The sequence below is a fragment of the Vidua chalybeata genome, chromosome 22 (assembly GCF_026979565.1).
Source record: "Vidua chalybeata isolate OUT-0048 chromosome 22, bVidCha1 merged haplotype, whole genome shotgun sequence".
Taxonomy (NCBI): Eukaryota; Metazoa; Chordata; class Aves; order Passeriformes; family Viduidae; genus Vidua; species Vidua chalybeata.
This window is the reverse complement of record NC_071551.1, coordinates 165352-181122: the sequence shown is the minus strand read 5'-3', so window position 1 is coordinate 181122 and position 15771 is coordinate 165352. Positions and strand designations below refer to the sequence as shown.

The following is a 15771-nucleotide window of genomic DNA, read 5'->3' as shown; positions in this document are numbered from 1 at the left end:
CGTGCTGGTGAGGGGCGTGCCAGCTACGGCGCCCCCTGCCGGCCATGCGCCGCTGCTCGCAGCGCGCTGCATGGACCGGCAGGGGGCGCGCGGGCACGGCCTGCCCGATGTGGGGCTCGCCTGGGGAGCGCCGGAACTCCCTCTGGCTTTGTTTGGTTTTGGTTTTTGGTGGGGTTTTTTTGTTTTGTTTTGGGTTTTTTCGTGTTTTTTTGGTTTTTTTTTCTTTTCTCCCTGGACCTGAAGCTAACATAAAAAGGGCCAAAGATCCACAGTTCCTCCTGTTGGGACACTCCTCGTGGCTGGGAGATTACACCCCAGAGCAGTGGGCACTTACGGCAACCACCCCCATCGTTCAGGAACAAGAGGCAAGAAAGAAAACCTCCAGGCACGACTACTTTGAGAAGCAAAACAAGAATCTGGCCTGAAACAGAAAACTTCAGAGTAATTCAAATTTTAAAAGCTGGAAAGAGCTGCAAGTACTAGTGCCAGCAGCTTCAAGTCACCAAACACTGGCTCTGGAGAGCACCTGGAATGGGTCAAACCCTCGGAGCATCTTTGTGTTGGACTTCTTAAATGAGCCCTGGTTCATCTGCATGGCCAAAGACAGAACAAAACCCACTCTGCCCAATGCAATGGTGTCAGAAGCATATCTGTGCCTTCTGCAAATATTCGACATCCCTGGGGATTTTGGAAAGAGCCAGTGCCTTCCAAATATGCTCATTGCTGCCCTGAGCACTCACAAAAGAGCAAAGGAAGAGGAACATTCTCAAAAGAATTTTTAAGATGAAATCATGAATGGATATCAGTGTCTCACTGTGTCTTCCAGATAATTTTCAATTAAATCCCTGCCCTGTCTAGCACAAAGGCACCAGCTGGGTAGAGGCTGAGCAAAGTGGATGAGATCAAGAACCTGGAGAGACCCTGGGGTCTCCCACACAGCACCATCTCATCATTCCTCCAGAAACTCATCCTCGCCGCAAGCATCACAGGAGTCTCCACCTCAACCAGCTTAATCCTTGTCTGTGTTCCAGATTATGTGTTGTTTTGGCTCTAGAGCACCTTCCAATATTTCTGATGATGCCTCGGTTCTTTGGCTTTAATTACATCCCAACAGTGCATAAGCAGTATTGAGGGAATGGTTCCCCCTTTCCATCAACTGCTCCCTGCACCAGCCTCATTCCCCACTTCCCACAGCGCCAAGAACACTGAGCATGACTATGAGCTCATCACCTCAATGTCCTGTCTCTTGAGGCCTCCTTTGTCTTTTCATACAAAGCCATAGTGGTTTTGCTTTTTGGGGGCAAATCCTAGAGAAAGACTTGACAGTGCCTAGAGGAACTGCAGAACACTGGTGACTTGTGGGGTATGGAGAGCCAGGGGTGTCTGCTGGACACACATAACATCCCCCAATCCTCTTGTGCATACCACGGTACAGATATTAATGATGGAAACAGATAAAACCAGGGCAGGAATCCTCACGTCCCAGAGGAACATAAATCAACACACATGAAAATCTGGTGTTGCTGTAATTAGCACCACACAAAGTCCATGCAGTAATTAACTTTCTCCCTTCCAAGTTAAGATATAATAGCATGCAGTAAAATCAGACTCAAGGCGGTGAAACAAGCAGAGAAAAACCCTGTCAAATTCAGCACCTGTAACTTGTAAAGGAATTAATTATAGCCTGGTCTAATACTACTACTACTAATAACAAATTGCTGTTAATATGCCCTTGTGCTCCAAGTGAGGAAAGATATTGAGAAAAAATGTCCCATATTGAATCCAAGGTTTCTGCCAAACAGAGGCTCAGCCATGCTGGGATGTAGGTGAGCTACTGCACTGGACAGAGCTAAGAGAAGAAAATCTGGGACGAAAAAAATCCTGGGCTAGGGAGCTGCCCCAAACCTTCCAATCTTCTGTAACACCAGCAGGAGACAGCTCTTCCCATGTGGAACTGTCACTGCCAGCAGCCTTGAGCATTTCCCAAGGCAACTCCCAGTGTGTGGGGATGAGGACAGAGGGATGCTAGAGACTTGAGGTAAGGCTGTGTCCTGCAAAGGGGGAATAAACTCCAGCAATGGCAAAACACAGTGACAGTGCTGGTCCCCAAGGGTCTCATTTTTGCAGATGCCCTCACAGTCAGGCTCCACCAAGAAGCACCAATTCCATCCATAGCTGGCCCAGACCCCAGGGTCAGAATTCAGCTCCTACAAGTGGTCCCCAACACTCTCATGTTGCCCATGGAGATGGCAAGGTGATTGTCTACATGCAATGCCTGGAGTAGCATACAAGATCGTCTTGTCATGTCAGAAAAGTGAGCAAGTATGGGAGAATCCGACCAGATCTAATGTTACATACCAGGATCCAACCTGGACATCCTCTCTGACAACAAATTCCAACTTTGGTTCCTCACAGAAATTCCTGAAGAAGCCCTGTGTGGCTGGGCAGAGGGAGGATATCTCCTCAGCAGCTCTGATCTTTACTTCTCCCTAGTTTTCCTAGGTGGAAAAAAACATGCTGGAGGTATCCTACCAGCTCCACATGCCACTAAGTCTTCCTGGCAAAACTAAAGGTATTTTTGCCATGCAGGAAGAACACAGGGCCTGTCTTGGTGGTACATGTGAGATCATAGTTGATTTATTGTACTCTCCCCACTGCTCTGGCATAAAGTCATCCGGTATCCTGCCTCTACCTAGCAGCTCATGCACTCAAATCCAAGGGGGAATGCATGAGGATGTGAAACACACATCATCTGGAGAACACCTGAAGCCTGCATGGCACTTTTGAGGATGCTCTTTCCAGAGAAAAGCTTCATGTTCCCAGCTCAGGGATTCAGACCAGCTAGGACAGAGACCAGAAGAATCACAGCAGACCCTTTGCACAGGCTTTTGACTACTCTTCCCAGACCACAGAGCTCTCTAAATGTGCATTTTAATAAGGGGGAAAATCCAGCCCTGAGATCATTACCTGATGCATTTCACAGGGAGGTACACCAGAGCCAGGCAGATAGGAGATATTATTTTACAGTATTAGCACATCTATCCCAAGCATTTCTGCTTTTTGCTCCGAGCACTCTTGGAACTCACACCTCCTGGTATCACCTGCCTCTTGCTACAGCTTGGCATAGGTCAATGAAGTCAATTATTGAATTACTAGAAAATCCAGTAAGGCTGAATTCAGAATTAGTCTCTTTAAAGCACAAAAGCAATCAGCATTTTTGTTTCTTGGTCTCTTTCCACCCTGCCTTTGGCAGCGTACAGGTACTGTGTCCCCTCACTCAGGGACTCTGCTCAGGGGGTCCTGTGTGGTCACTTGTGTGACTTGGTCAGGCCCTGGAAGTTGGGCTCCATGCACAGGGGCAGTGCTGCCGGATGGCTCAGCAGCTTCTCCAGGACAGTTATTTCAGCATCTCGTCTCTCTATGTCCTCAAACGGAGTCCAGGACATGTCATGCTGGAGCTTATAGGCGCCAAGAAATTCATGGGGAGTGGTACCCCATTCCTGGTGGAGAAAAGAGAGGTTCCATCAGTGTTCAGTTTCCCTTGGAGGTGGGCTGTGCTGTCCTTCAGCCCTACTACCTTTGAAGCAGTCCCAGCTACATGACCATACCATTTCCTAACCTAAAAATAGGTTCAGCTACCCCAAGTCCAAGATCAGGTCGAGCACCACCACTGCTGATAGAGGAAGGCTTGTGGACACAAGATCTCCCTGACCTGCCCTGAAGCCTTCACCCTGCATGTAAGAAAATAGGTAGTCTGGAAGGAAGAGATCTCCAAGACCATCCCTTCAGCTGCAGGCAAACTCAGTTCCTGGGCTGAAGTACCTGAAGAGACCATCCTGCCAGGCAGCCACACCAGCCAGGGAAGGCTCAGGGCATGTTGTCAGTTCTTTACTTTCAGACAAAGAACCACAGGTACCAAAAGACAATATTCAGGTCCATGACCCAAAGGGCTTCTTGCCATTCTCCATCAAGAGCCAGAGAACTCCATAAAATGGCTCTGGCCCCAGCAGATGAACCAAGAGCAAGGGCAAACACCAAACCTGAGTAGGGACAAACAAATATCCCCATCAAGCTGGTGCTTTTGCCTGAGGTCCATATGTTCCCAAGCACCAGAAACATTACTTTTTTCCCCTCCCTGCTTCTTCATGGCCTGTAATCACCCACCTTAGGAGACAGGATGGAGAAATACCGCTGCCCACTCTCCCGCCTGTACATGTAGTAAACATTTCCTGGCTTCTTCACAAGGTTGCAGGCCACATGGTTCAGATCAGCATCCCTGTTAGCTTCATCCAAGACCTGGAATACACAAAAGTTAACATCTTTACACTTGAAATAACATGACAACATGCTATTGCCTCTCAGCCATAGCCCAAGGCACATCACTTGACCTATGGGTCACGAGGCCTTGATCTCCCTGGCACACAGGAAGAGATGCTTTCCAAAGAGATCAAGTTTTTTTCAATTCTTCCCTATCAGTAGGACTTAAGAGAACCTCTCCACAGAGGTGGAGATACCTCTGCATCTCACCCCAGATTCACCTCTACACTTGACGCCACCACATGCTGGGCTTACTCCTCATTTCCACACACAGCTGCTGGACTGGGGTCTTGTCTTGGTTTGAAAATACAGGAATCTGCTGAGAAAGGCAGGAGCCTCTATTGAAATGGAAAATGTAAGCCTCATCCCTCCAAATTATTATGATTTTGAAATTAAGGGGGCTCTCAGGCAAAGATACAGGAGTAGGAATAATAGTTCTTTATTAGGAAAAGAATAAAAATAAAAATGCAGTAATACAAAACAACACTGACAGAATCAGAAATATGACCTGACACCCTGTTGGTCAGGCTGTTGGTAGCAGTCTGATTAAATAATGGCTGCAGTCCTCCTGGAATGACAAATGTGGTTCTGTTGAAGCAGTGATCCTGTAGAAGGATGTAGTTTTCCTCTGAAGGTCCAGTGGTGGTGTAGATGGGCCTGGTCTTCCACTGGGAATCCAGTGGAAAAAAAAGCTGCTTCACTGGGAACCCAGTGGGAAAAGGCTGACTGTGGTCTTCCAAATGTCAGATTATATTCAGGTAGGAATGCTTAGCTCCTCCCCTGGGTGGAGCTTCTCCCAATGGGATGATGTAATTTTATCACTCATGCAGTGACACTCAATGGCCCATTGCCAGAAGATATCTCCCCAGAGGGAAGATGGGTCATAGAAGAGATAAAGAAAACTGCCCCACCTGGTTTTAACAGGTGACCCAATTAACAGGAGATAACTGCCCCACCTCTAACAGATGGTAATTGAATACACACCCCCAGCTACAACTTGCATTTGCAACCTAAGACAGGCCTTCCTGTTAAAACCAGGTGGGGGCACCAAACAAAGGAGAATTCATCTTCCCAGTTCCACCACCTGACTGCTACAGCTCCACCAGTTAATGATTACATGATGTTATGGCCTCAATGGCAGTGGGTCAGTTGCAATGACTGGCAGATCCTTCCCCACTCTGGCTCCTGATTTTACTCGTAAGATTGGAAGGCTGGACTGATGAACACAGCCAAGCCCTGCTGTGTACTCCTGGGACCACCCACTCCAGCAAATGAATCAGAATAAACATGCAAACCAAGCTTACCATTAGGTAGAGAACTCATCTTTCCCAGTACGGAGGCCTGAGAGCCAACCACTAGGGCTATCACCCTTTAAGCTTCGGGATGCAGAAGCAGGCAAGGAGAAACACCCCTCTTAGATTAAGGTGAGAAGTGCCTCACTCCCATAGGCTTTTGCAGGCACATGTTAATGTCTTAATTTCCATTGGTTCGTACAGTCGCTCCACCCCAGTTCAGCTCCCTCTTCACCATATTTCCTAGAATGTTCTCCCCTCTCCTGATCCCCATTGGTCCCAGTCCGAGGCCGTGTTCCACCTCTGTTACCCTACTGGTTCCCCTGGTTGGCTGCCCCGCCTCTGCACCATTTTCACCTGTTCCCATTGGACCTTGACCCTGAGATCCGCCCCTTTTTCACCATATAAAACCTGTGCCCTCAATCCAAGTTTGTTCCTGGATTCCCTTAGAAGCTCAATAAACTGTCCCTAGATTTCCATACAAAGACCCATCCTTTGCCTCTGTTGTCAGGTATCATAGTGATTGTGCTCCAGGCCTCAAAAGTGCTAGTTGCTCACAGAGGAACCCATTGAAGCGCACCACTTTATCCCAGGGCCTCAGATCCAGCTAGGGCCACATCATCATCAGATCCTTCCAAGAGCGCAGTGCACACAAGTCACCTGTCCCAAAACCAGAGTCATCTCTCTCTGTCCTGATACCTGCAAGCTGTTTTACACCAGCCACCCTTGCTCCCCTACTTTATTCACAAAGTCCTTCCTGGTTTGCTGAGGACGCAGGGAAAGCACAAAAATCAACCCTCCCCCATCCCCCTTGACACTGGACAATAAACCTCCTTATTTTTCCACTAAATCTCCTCTGCTCAGCTCCTGGCCCCAACTCACACACAGGCCACAGCTCTCCCCAAATGCTCAGCAGCTGCAGCAGATGCTCATCTCCCAAGACAAGGCAATGAGCCTTCTGCCCATCCTTACTCACCTTCCGCGCCTGCTCCTGCAGGTGCCGGATCTGCTCAGCTATGACTGTCAGTTTGTTGCAGGCATTTGCTCGGACAAAGTCATTGGCCTGGGAGAGAAAATCAGGGCTGGTCAGAACAGGAAGAACCACAGCCCTTTGGACTGTGCTGAGCCACCTATGGTCAAGCTCAAGGCACCAACAGTTGGAGGGCGCAGGAGCTGTCCTGGCACCCCCAGGCAGGAGCAAGGACCAGGAGCTGTCTGGATAGGCTGAGGGGCAGTGAGAGGGAGCAGTAGGACATACTGGGAGGCAGTGGGTTGGACTGGGAGGTAGTGCAATACACAGGGAGGCAGTAGGACATACACTAAGCATTTAGATGAACTGAGAAGCTCTGGGACACATCACCAGAGATCAGTACGATGTACTCTGAGGCACTGGGGTTACAGTATAACATACTGGAGCGCACTGGGAGGACCAGTAGAACAGATCAGGAAAAACTGGGGTGGACTGAGAGGCAGGATGGACTGGGAATCACTGAAGGAGTCATAGGACATATCAGGGGTGCTAGAATGGACTAGGAGGATGGTAGTGGGAGGCATCTGTACATGCTGCTGTGAACTATATATAGTGGGACATACTGGGAGGCAGCACAGCATACTGGGATGGGACTTAAGTGGGATGCTCTAAGAATCACTGTGGGGCAGCAAGGCACAGTGGGAAGTACTGAAGTGTAATGGGAGGTTCTGGAGACACCAACAACATGGGAACTCGGGAAGATATTGGCAGGGCACTGCAACATACTGGGAGGGGACAGTGAGAAATTGTGGGAAACAGCACAGGACACACCAGGAGGCTGCCAGGGCGACCGAAGAGCAGCGGGACGCGTTGGGAGGCACCAAGGCCGCCGCCGCCTGAGAAGGCCCGGGAGACGTCCGGGAGGCAGTGGACAGCGAGCCCAGCCCTGCCCCCGCTGCCCCGCCGCTGGGACCCGGCCCTCACCTGCTGCACCTGCTGGGCCAGGGCCACTAGGTCCCCGGGCTCCCCGACGCGGCCGGCGCGGCCGGCGCTGCCCTCGACCAGGGCCAGCCCGGGGCCAGGGCCGGGGCCCTCGTCCCCAGGCTCCGCGCCGCCCTCCGCCATCGGCAGCCACGACCCACCGCTTCCGCCCGGTGGAGAGGTTTCCGCCGAGGCGTCAGCACGCACAGTGAGGGGTGCGGCCATGGCGGGGCTCTGCTGTCTCTGATTGGCCGGCGGGCGGGTCGGAGGGGGCGGAGTTCGTATCGCGCCGTGCCCGGGGCGTGTGGTGCCGCGGTTCGGCCGCCGTTCGGACATGGCGCTGTCGCCGCTGCCTCTTCTGCTGTTGCTGCTGCCGGCGTTGCTGATGGCGCTGCTGGCGCGGGCGGCCACGCCACCGGAACCGGTCCAGGTCCCGGTCCCGACCCTAGCACCGGGCGACCCGCCGTTGCCCGCCCAGTCCCCGGACGCGCTGTTCGCCGCCGGTGCCGAGGCGTACGCGCGGGGGGACTGGCCCACCGTAGTGCTGCAGATGGAGAGGGCGCTGCGGGCGCGGGCCGCCGTGCGCTCCCGCCTGGTGCGGTGCCGCCTGCGCTGCGCCAACGCCATAGCGGAGCCGGCGGAGGGAACCGAGTCCCAAACCGACCCGGTGCTCCGGGACTTGTGGTTCTTTCGGGCGCTGCTTCGCCGCGCCGCCTGCCTGCGGGGCTGCGGGCCCGCTGCGCCCTCCCGGTACCGCCTGGGCGAGGAGCTGGACCGGGAGTTCGGCCGGCGTAGCCCCTACAACTACCTTCAGGTCGCCTATTTCAAGGTGCGGCACTAGCGGCGGGGAAGGAAAAGGGGAACGGGTGTTCCGCTACGACGGGTTTTGGGACGGGCGAGATGCGCGGACGATCCCGGAATCAGGCCGGGAAGATGGATAGGTGGGACCGGGTGAACCGGCCGGTGGCGATCCCGGTCCCGGGACGCCGGGAGTGTTCGGTGTGTGTGCCCCGGCGGAGTGGGGTTGCCGGCCGGCAGTCCTGGCCTTGCCCCCCCCCCCCCCCCCCGCCGTCGCGCTCCCCCACCACCAGTGCCACGTCGGAGCTCGCCGGAGCCGCCCCTGTCACCGCCCTCCCTCCCCGCTGCCGGGATGCCCCGGGGGCGGGTGTCCGCTCCGCGCCGCGTGGGATCCGCGCTGTCTCACCCCCGTCCCACCCAGATGAACCGGCCGGCGCAGGCAGCGGCGGCTGCTCACACCTTCTTCGTGGCCAACCCCGGGCACCAGGAGATGAGGCAGAACCTGGAGTACTACCAGGCCATGGTGGGAGTCCACGAGGATGACTTCACTGACCTGGAGGCCAAACCCCACCTGGTAAGACCCTCCCCTCCCAAAGCCCCTGTCCGCTGTGCAACCCAGGGCAATCACACCACAGTTGCTGGCTCAGAGAGCTCATGAGATGCCATTGTGGCATTGTGATCCATCATGGGGAGTGAAACATTGAGATCCCCTCATCATTTCTCATCCTTCCGCAGAGCGAGTTTCAGCTGGGCATCCGGTTTTACACGGAGGAGCAGCCAGCTGCTGCCATCCTGCACCTGGAGAAGGCACTGGAGGAGTATTTTGTGGCTGACACTGAGTGCCGTGCTCTCTGCGAGGGACCGTATGACTACGAGGGCTACAACTATCTTGAGTACAATGCAGACCTTTTCCAGGCCGTTACAGGTGGGAGCCATGCCTTCTGGGTCCTGTCACAAGAGTACAATTCTTCAGGGGTTGGTCCACAAAGACCTGGGGTGGGGGTAGGGCGTCCCTGAAGAGTGGAAACCCCATCCTAGCTTTCACTAGGGAAAGTGTGGCCAGTAAGTGGCAGGAAGTGTTTACCTGCACTTAGCACGAGGGCTGACGCCCAGGAATTCTCCAAATTCCAGAGGAACTTGGAAAGACAGAAGAGAGACCAGGAGAGGGTCACCAGGATGTGATGGGAGGCTGAGGATGGCTAGTCTGTCATGAGAGAGCACCATAACCCCACACTGATCAACTCAGAGGTGGACAACCCCCATCCCTGAGGGTTTTCCACTATGCAACAACCCCAGTATGAGCAGGAGATTGGATACCCCTCAGTGTCCTGCCCATCAGCCCATGGGTGACTGTAAGCAGTGACATGGTGTTTTTCTCTGCCAGATCACTCCATGCAAGTGCTAAGCTGCAAGCAGGGCTGCGTCACAGAACTGGCCTCACAGCCCGGCCAGGAGAAGCCTCTGGAGGATTTCCTGCCCTCGCACTTCAACTACCTGCAGTTTGCCTACTACAACAGTAAGCAGCTCCTCACCTTATCCTCTGGGGTTGTCAGCACTGGGCACTCTGCCTGAAATATGGATCCTCAGAGTGGTTTGGGTGGGGAAAGGAGCTTCAAAAATAATCTCATCAGTCCAACCGAAGATGAAGGGACATCTAGCACTGATCACTCAGATCTCCTAGAGCCCCATCCAACCTGGTCTTTAACACTGGGCAGTCTGTGCCAGGGCCTCACCACTCTCATCAGAGAAAATTCCTTCCTTATGGCCAACCTAATGCTGCCCTTCTTCAGTTTAAGACAATTCCCCTTGTCCTGTCACTATAAACCTTATAAACTATAAAAAGTTGCCTTCATCTCTCTTGTGGCCCCTCTTGGTATGGGAAGGCCATCAAGATCTCTCAGGAGCCTTCCCATGTCCAGGTTCAACAAGCCAAATTCTCTCAGCCTTTCTTCACAGAGGGACTCCAGTCCTCTGCCCATTTTTGTGGCCTCCTCTGGACCCACTCTAAGGAGTCCATATCCTTATGCTGGGGAACCCAGAGCTGGCTGCAGCACTGCAAGTGGCATTCCACCAGAGTGGAGCAGAGGGGCAGAATCCCTCCCTCACTTGTTGCCCATGCTGCCAGGGATCAGCCTGGGGGGTGGGGTTCTGAGCTGCTAGTGCACCTGGATAGGTCCTGTGCAATTTTTTATCCGCTATTATTTCCATATCCTTCTCCATGGGGTACTCTAATCCCATCCATCCCCCCATCTTCACTGATACTGATGGAGAGCCTTCCACTAGGCCTTGTACTTCATGAGGTTCATACAGGCATGTTCCTCCTGCCTGAAACATTCTCCAGGAGCTTGGATCTCTCTGTGCTTGGCAGCAGTCACTCTCCACGTTGCTTTATTACTGGGCAGCTTCACTTTTCAAGTGAAACAACAGCCAAGAGAGGCTTTTTTTTTTTTCCTCTTCGCCAACTGTCCACCTCTTGCCTCAATTCACAGCAGCACATTCCCACTGCAGAAGAGTTACAACCCAGGAAAATACACCTGATTTGGTTTCATTTTTTATTTACTTCTTTAGAAAAGTATAAAATGTTTCTGTGTGAATTTCTTCAAAAAGAGGAGAAAAAATATGAAGTCCAAGAGGATGGAAATCCTCAAGAAGAGACAGCTGTGAGGGGACCTCTTCAATGTTTGTCAGTATTTGCGGGTAGTTTTGGAGGATGGAGTCAGGCTCTGCTCTGTGGTGCTGAGCAATAGGACAAGAGGCAGAAACTCATGGCTAGGAAGTTCCACCTGGATATGAGGACGTATGCAGCAACTGAGCACTGAAGAGATTGTCCAGAGAGGTTGTCACGTCTCTGTCACTGGGGATATTGCAGGCAATCTGGAGACAGTCCTGTGCTGTATGCTCTCGGAGGATCCTGCTCAAGCAGAGAGGTTGGACCAGATGACCCACTGTGGTCCCTTCCAATCTGATTGATTCCGTGAAAGACCACATGAAAGTGGGGTAGGATGCTTCAGTGGCTGGAAACTGCAGGTTTGCCAGTAAATGGTTGGGTCTGGCTACCTCTAAATAGGCTTTGTAACGTTTTCCAAGTGAGAAAAGTACCCAAGCTGTACAAGTACATCTGGTTTCTGTTGTGATGGTTTCTGGAGACAGGAGAGCACCATATAGTCTGAATTTTGCCTTTGTGGCAGCAGTTATCCTTGCTCCAGGAGATCTGCTCTACTGGTGACACTGTTTAGAACTTCATCTCTCCTCCATATCTGTCTTTGTTCTGCCTCCAGTGTCCTTGGACATGCCATTAACAGCCCCATTTCTCATTGCAGATGGGAATTATGAAAAAGCCATTGAATGTGCCAAAACCTATTTGCTCTTCTTCCCACATGACGAGGTGATGAACCAAAATTTGGCCTATTACACTGCCGTCCTGGGGGAAAACCTGGCCAGACCCATCCAACCTCGAGAGGTGAGCAATCAGATAGGACAATTGCTCAGTGAGGGACATCTTCTCTCCTCTCTGGGGACCTTTGCAGAAGCTGTAGGGTCTCCTCCATGCCAGCTACTGAAGGTGGACAGGAATGGGTGGATTTAAGGTCAGACAAGCTGGAAAGTATTTGAAAAGCTGAAAAACATCACTGGCAAAATGTCTTAGGCCAAGTGAAGCTGATTGACTGGCACACATGGACCCATTCCTGAGAGAAGGGGCTGTGAGAGGCAGGTGGACGATCTTTTTAGGAGGATCTGAGGCCACCTCTGTTGCACTTTTCCACAACCAAAGTGAAAGTGCTTAAAAAGCAGAGGATTTGGCTTCAAAATAGCCAAATTTGGATGGCCAGGTCCTGCCTGGGACGTGACAGGCATGATGGGAGTCTCTGCCCCACACCAGTTGGAGTAGGGGAAGGGAAACTGCTCCTAAAGAGCTTCCTGCAGAAGGGACACACATGTGCCTCTGATCAACTGTCATCTCCCCAGGGCTTGTCCACAGGGAAGTTCAGACAGGATGGGGAGTGCCACTTGCTTCCCAGCTGCCAGATGGAGAAGGAAACCAGGCTGTGGGTCTGGAGCAAGGATCACAGGAATGGTGTAAACCTGCATCTTCCTACCCACACTCAGGATTTTTCAGAATCCTCCTGCTGTATCTCACCCCATCCCTCTGCCCCTTGCCACAGGAGATCCAGGTATATTACCAGCAGAGTCTGATGGAGAAGGAGCTGCTCTTCTTCAGCTATGACGTCTTTGGCATCCCTTTTGTGGACCCGGTGGGTGATGTGAGACCAGGGTGATGCAGTGGCCAGATGGAATGCAAATGAGGGGTCTGTGTCCTGGCCAGATCTTTGTCCAGCTCCTGATGTTGTTCTTCTGGCGGCAGGACACATGGACACCTGAAGAGGTGATACCAAAAAGACTGCGAGAGAAACAGAAGTGAGTGCTGTCCCCAGCCAAGCTCACCCAATGGGGGTCTGACAGGACAAACCCTTCTTCCTCTGTGGGCTTTGGGCCAAAGGACATGGCATAGAGCTTCTGCCCAGGGAAGTTTTGATGTTGGGACTGGAAGAGGCTGCTGGAGGGCAGAACTTTACTTCCCATCAACCCATGGGATGATGGGCATGCGTAGGTCACCCCAGATACCTCAGAGTGAGGGACGCATTGAGTGACTCCCTCCAGTCTAAGTGCCAGCTTTGTTACCAGCACCTGAGACAACTTGTCCTGCCCTTGTCTTAGTGGCCCTGATTTCTGATGTGGGGACAGTGGGGTGGTGGTGCTGATGGCTGCCGCATGCCCAGGGTGGAGCGGGAGACAGCAGCACGCATCTCTGAGGAAATCGGCAACCTCATGAAGGAGATTGAGACACTGGTGGAGGAGAAGGCCAAAGAGTCTGCCGACATGAGCAAGTTCATCCGAGAAGGTGGAGAAGGCCAGGAGGGGAGGTGGGATGGAGACCTTTGTGACCCCTGCTGCCAGCTCACAGTCCCTCCACACATGAGTGGCAGCAGGAGTAGTGGAGGGACCACAGCTTCCCCCAGCCACACCAGAGTTGGTGGCATCTCTCCCTACGTCCACCAATCCCATTTGTGCCACAGGTGGCCCTTTGGTGTACAAAGGAGCCAGTGTCACCATGAACTCCAAGGCCCTGAATGGCTCCCAGCGTGTCGTGGTGGATGGAGTCCTTTCTGCCGAGGAGTGCCGAGAGCTGCAGAGACTCGCTAACGTGAGTGCAAGAACAGGTGGAGCAGGCAGAGATGGGTAGAGGATGCCAAGGGGTCCCATCCTGCAGTTCACACATCAGACCAGTAACACCAATTGGGTTTTGCAGGCAGCTGCCTTGGCTGGAGATGGCTATCGGGGGAAGACCTCTCCTCACACTCCCAGCGAGACCTTCTATGGCGTCACTGTCCTCAAGGCCCTCAAGGTTGGGTGGCTGTGTGGAGAAACAGGCGGTGGGGACAAGGGAGGGTAGTTTTGGGGGAGATGGTTGCCCATGCCCATCTGGGGCTGAGTCCCTGTCCTGTCTGTCCTCTACAGCTGGGCCAGGAGGGCAAGGTGCCCCTGCACAGTGCCTACTTGTACTACAACATGACAGAGAAGGTGCGGCACATGATTGAGTCCTACTTCCGCCTGGAGGTCCCACTCCATTTCTCCTACTCCCATCTAGTGTGTCGCACAGCCATTGATGGTGAGTGTGGCCCAGAGGAACACGTCTTGTCCTGTTTGGATCTCCTCTAGCAACTGGAGTGGTGTAGTCTTGGACCTTTCTTTGGAGACCTCCTTGCTGTTCCCTAACCCACTCCTCTTCCCAGGAGGGTGTAGGAAGCTTGTCCCTAAGCCCAGTTTGGGAAGATGAGCAGCAGCTCTGCTGGTTGCCTCTAACAGGGCAGATGGCTTCATGCCATACAGGATTTCATCACTTTGAGGCATTTTGGCATGGGTGCTGAGAGAGGTTGTGCCTGGAGGGCCATGGAAATGCCATGGGACAAATCAACAGTGTTTCGTGCCACCCAAATGGCCTTGCACGATCCACATTCCAGCAACTGGAAGTGCTTTAGGCTAACACATGACTCTCTTGTCATCTGCAAGCACAAGATACTTGGGGATGGACCCTTTTCTTGCACAGAGGGGTCCTGACATGTCCTGTTCTACCCTAGAGAAGCAAGAAGGTAGGAGTGACAACAGCCACGAGGTGCATGTGGACAACTGCATTCTCAATGCAGAGGCACTGCTGTGCATGAAGGAACCCCCAGCCTACACTTTCCGGGATTACAGGTACTGGTGGTGGCTGTCAGCTGCAGCTTCCCCACCTAAGGGTGGCACCTGAGTTAGGAGAAGCAAGGTCAGAGGACACCAAACCTGGGCTTTCTTGCTTCTGGCTCTTGCCATGGTGTTGGGGAGCTCTGGTGATGGTTACTTGTCACCTCCACTTGTTCCCTGCTCCCTTTAGTGCAATCCTCTACCTCAATGGGGACTTTGAAGGAGGCGCTTTCTACTTCACTGAGCTGGATGCCAAGACTGAGACCGTGAGTACCTCAGCTCCAAGGATCCATTTGCAACACCAAATCCAGCTCCTGCCTGTTGGCCTTGTCCCCTGGGAATATCCCCTGAGCCACTGCAAAAGATGAACTTGGGTTGAGGGGAACCAACTCACCCCTGACTGAGATCTCCTGGTCTCCCACCCTTGACAGGCGGAAGTCCAGCCGCAGTGTGGCCGTGCCGTGGGCTTCTCCTCTGGCTCAGAGAACCCCCATGGGGTGAAAGCTGTGACCAAGGGTCAGCGCTGCGCTATTGCCCTCTGGTTCACCCTGGACCCTCGGCACAGTGAGCGGGTAAGCTCCCTCCTGGCAGTGCGTAGGGTTTTTGGGTGGGACAGTGGCTATGCTTACCACCATGGGTCTGCCCATAGGAGCGTGTGCAGGCAGATGACCTGGTGAAAATGCTTTTCGGCATGGAAGAGGGGGATTTGGAGCCACAGCCAGAGAAGGAATCACCAGCTGCCATTGTGGTGGGGAAGGATGAACTGTGACATCCTACCGGGACCAGGACATCTCTGCTGGGACTCGTCATGTCAGCATTGCGGCTTTGGGCTGCACAGTCATAAGGGTAACATAGAGGACCCCCTCTGCCCCCAACCCAGTTGGAATGGGGCTTTGGGGAATGCCATGTACTACCCCTGCAGCATCCCGTATCCCTCTGCGGAACTGACCTGGGGTCTGTGATGGAGGCTCAGGGATGGGTGACATGGGGACAAGGGAGGGATGCTGTGTTAGGGGTGGGGCCCTGGTGCCAGCAGGTACAGATGTGTGCCTTTCCTGAATTTGCAGCTATTTAAGTGCCTTCTGCAGAAAATGGGTGAATAAAAGTATTTTTTTTCTAAGCTGTTACTTTCCGAGTGGGGACTGAAGGCTGGTGCCACCCTTTGGCTGTCGT

At 52.9% G+C, this 15771-nt stretch overlaps 2 protein-coding genes across 3 annotated transcripts; one reads left to right on the top strand and one right to left on the bottom strand.

Annotated features, from left to right (window-relative positions):
• Nucleotides 1–2775: 2775 nt before the first annotated feature.
• Nucleotides 2776–7896, bottom strand: C22H1orf50 (chromosome 22 C1orf50 homolog). The gene is made up of 4 exons (XM_053962787.1): nt 7564–7896; nt 6586–6672; nt 4165–4296; nt 2776–3500 (listed from the first exon to the last, which is right to left on the bottom strand). Exons 1-4 carry the CDS (start codon nt 7894–7896, stop codon nt 3309–3311), a joined length of 744 nt encoding a protein of 247 aa, XP_053818762.1. The 3' UTR covers nt 2776–3308.
• P3H1 (prolyl 3-hydroxylase 1) lies at nt 7895–15718 on the top strand. Of its 2 annotated transcripts, XM_053962785.1 has the most exons (15): nt 7895–8389; nt 8780–8932; nt 9094–9283; nt 9743–9874; nt 11679–11818; nt 12522–12611; nt 12722–12774; nt 13137–13258; nt 13434–13561; nt 13667–13762; nt 13876–14026; nt 14496–14613; nt 14789–14864; nt 15030–15170; nt 15248–15718. In XM_053962785.1, exons 1-15 carry the CDS (start codon nt 7895–7897, stop codon nt 15365–15367), a joined length of 2205 nt encoding a protein of 734 aa, XP_053818760.1. In that variant the 3' UTR covers nt 15368–15718. The 2 variants fall into 2 exon arrangements, with proteins under 2 accessions (XP_053818760.1, XP_053818761.1); XM_053962786.1 differs by lacking the exons at nt 11679–11818; nt 12522–12611; nt 12722–12774; nt 13137–13258.
• The last annotated feature ends 53 nt before the right edge of the window (nt 15719–15771 follow it).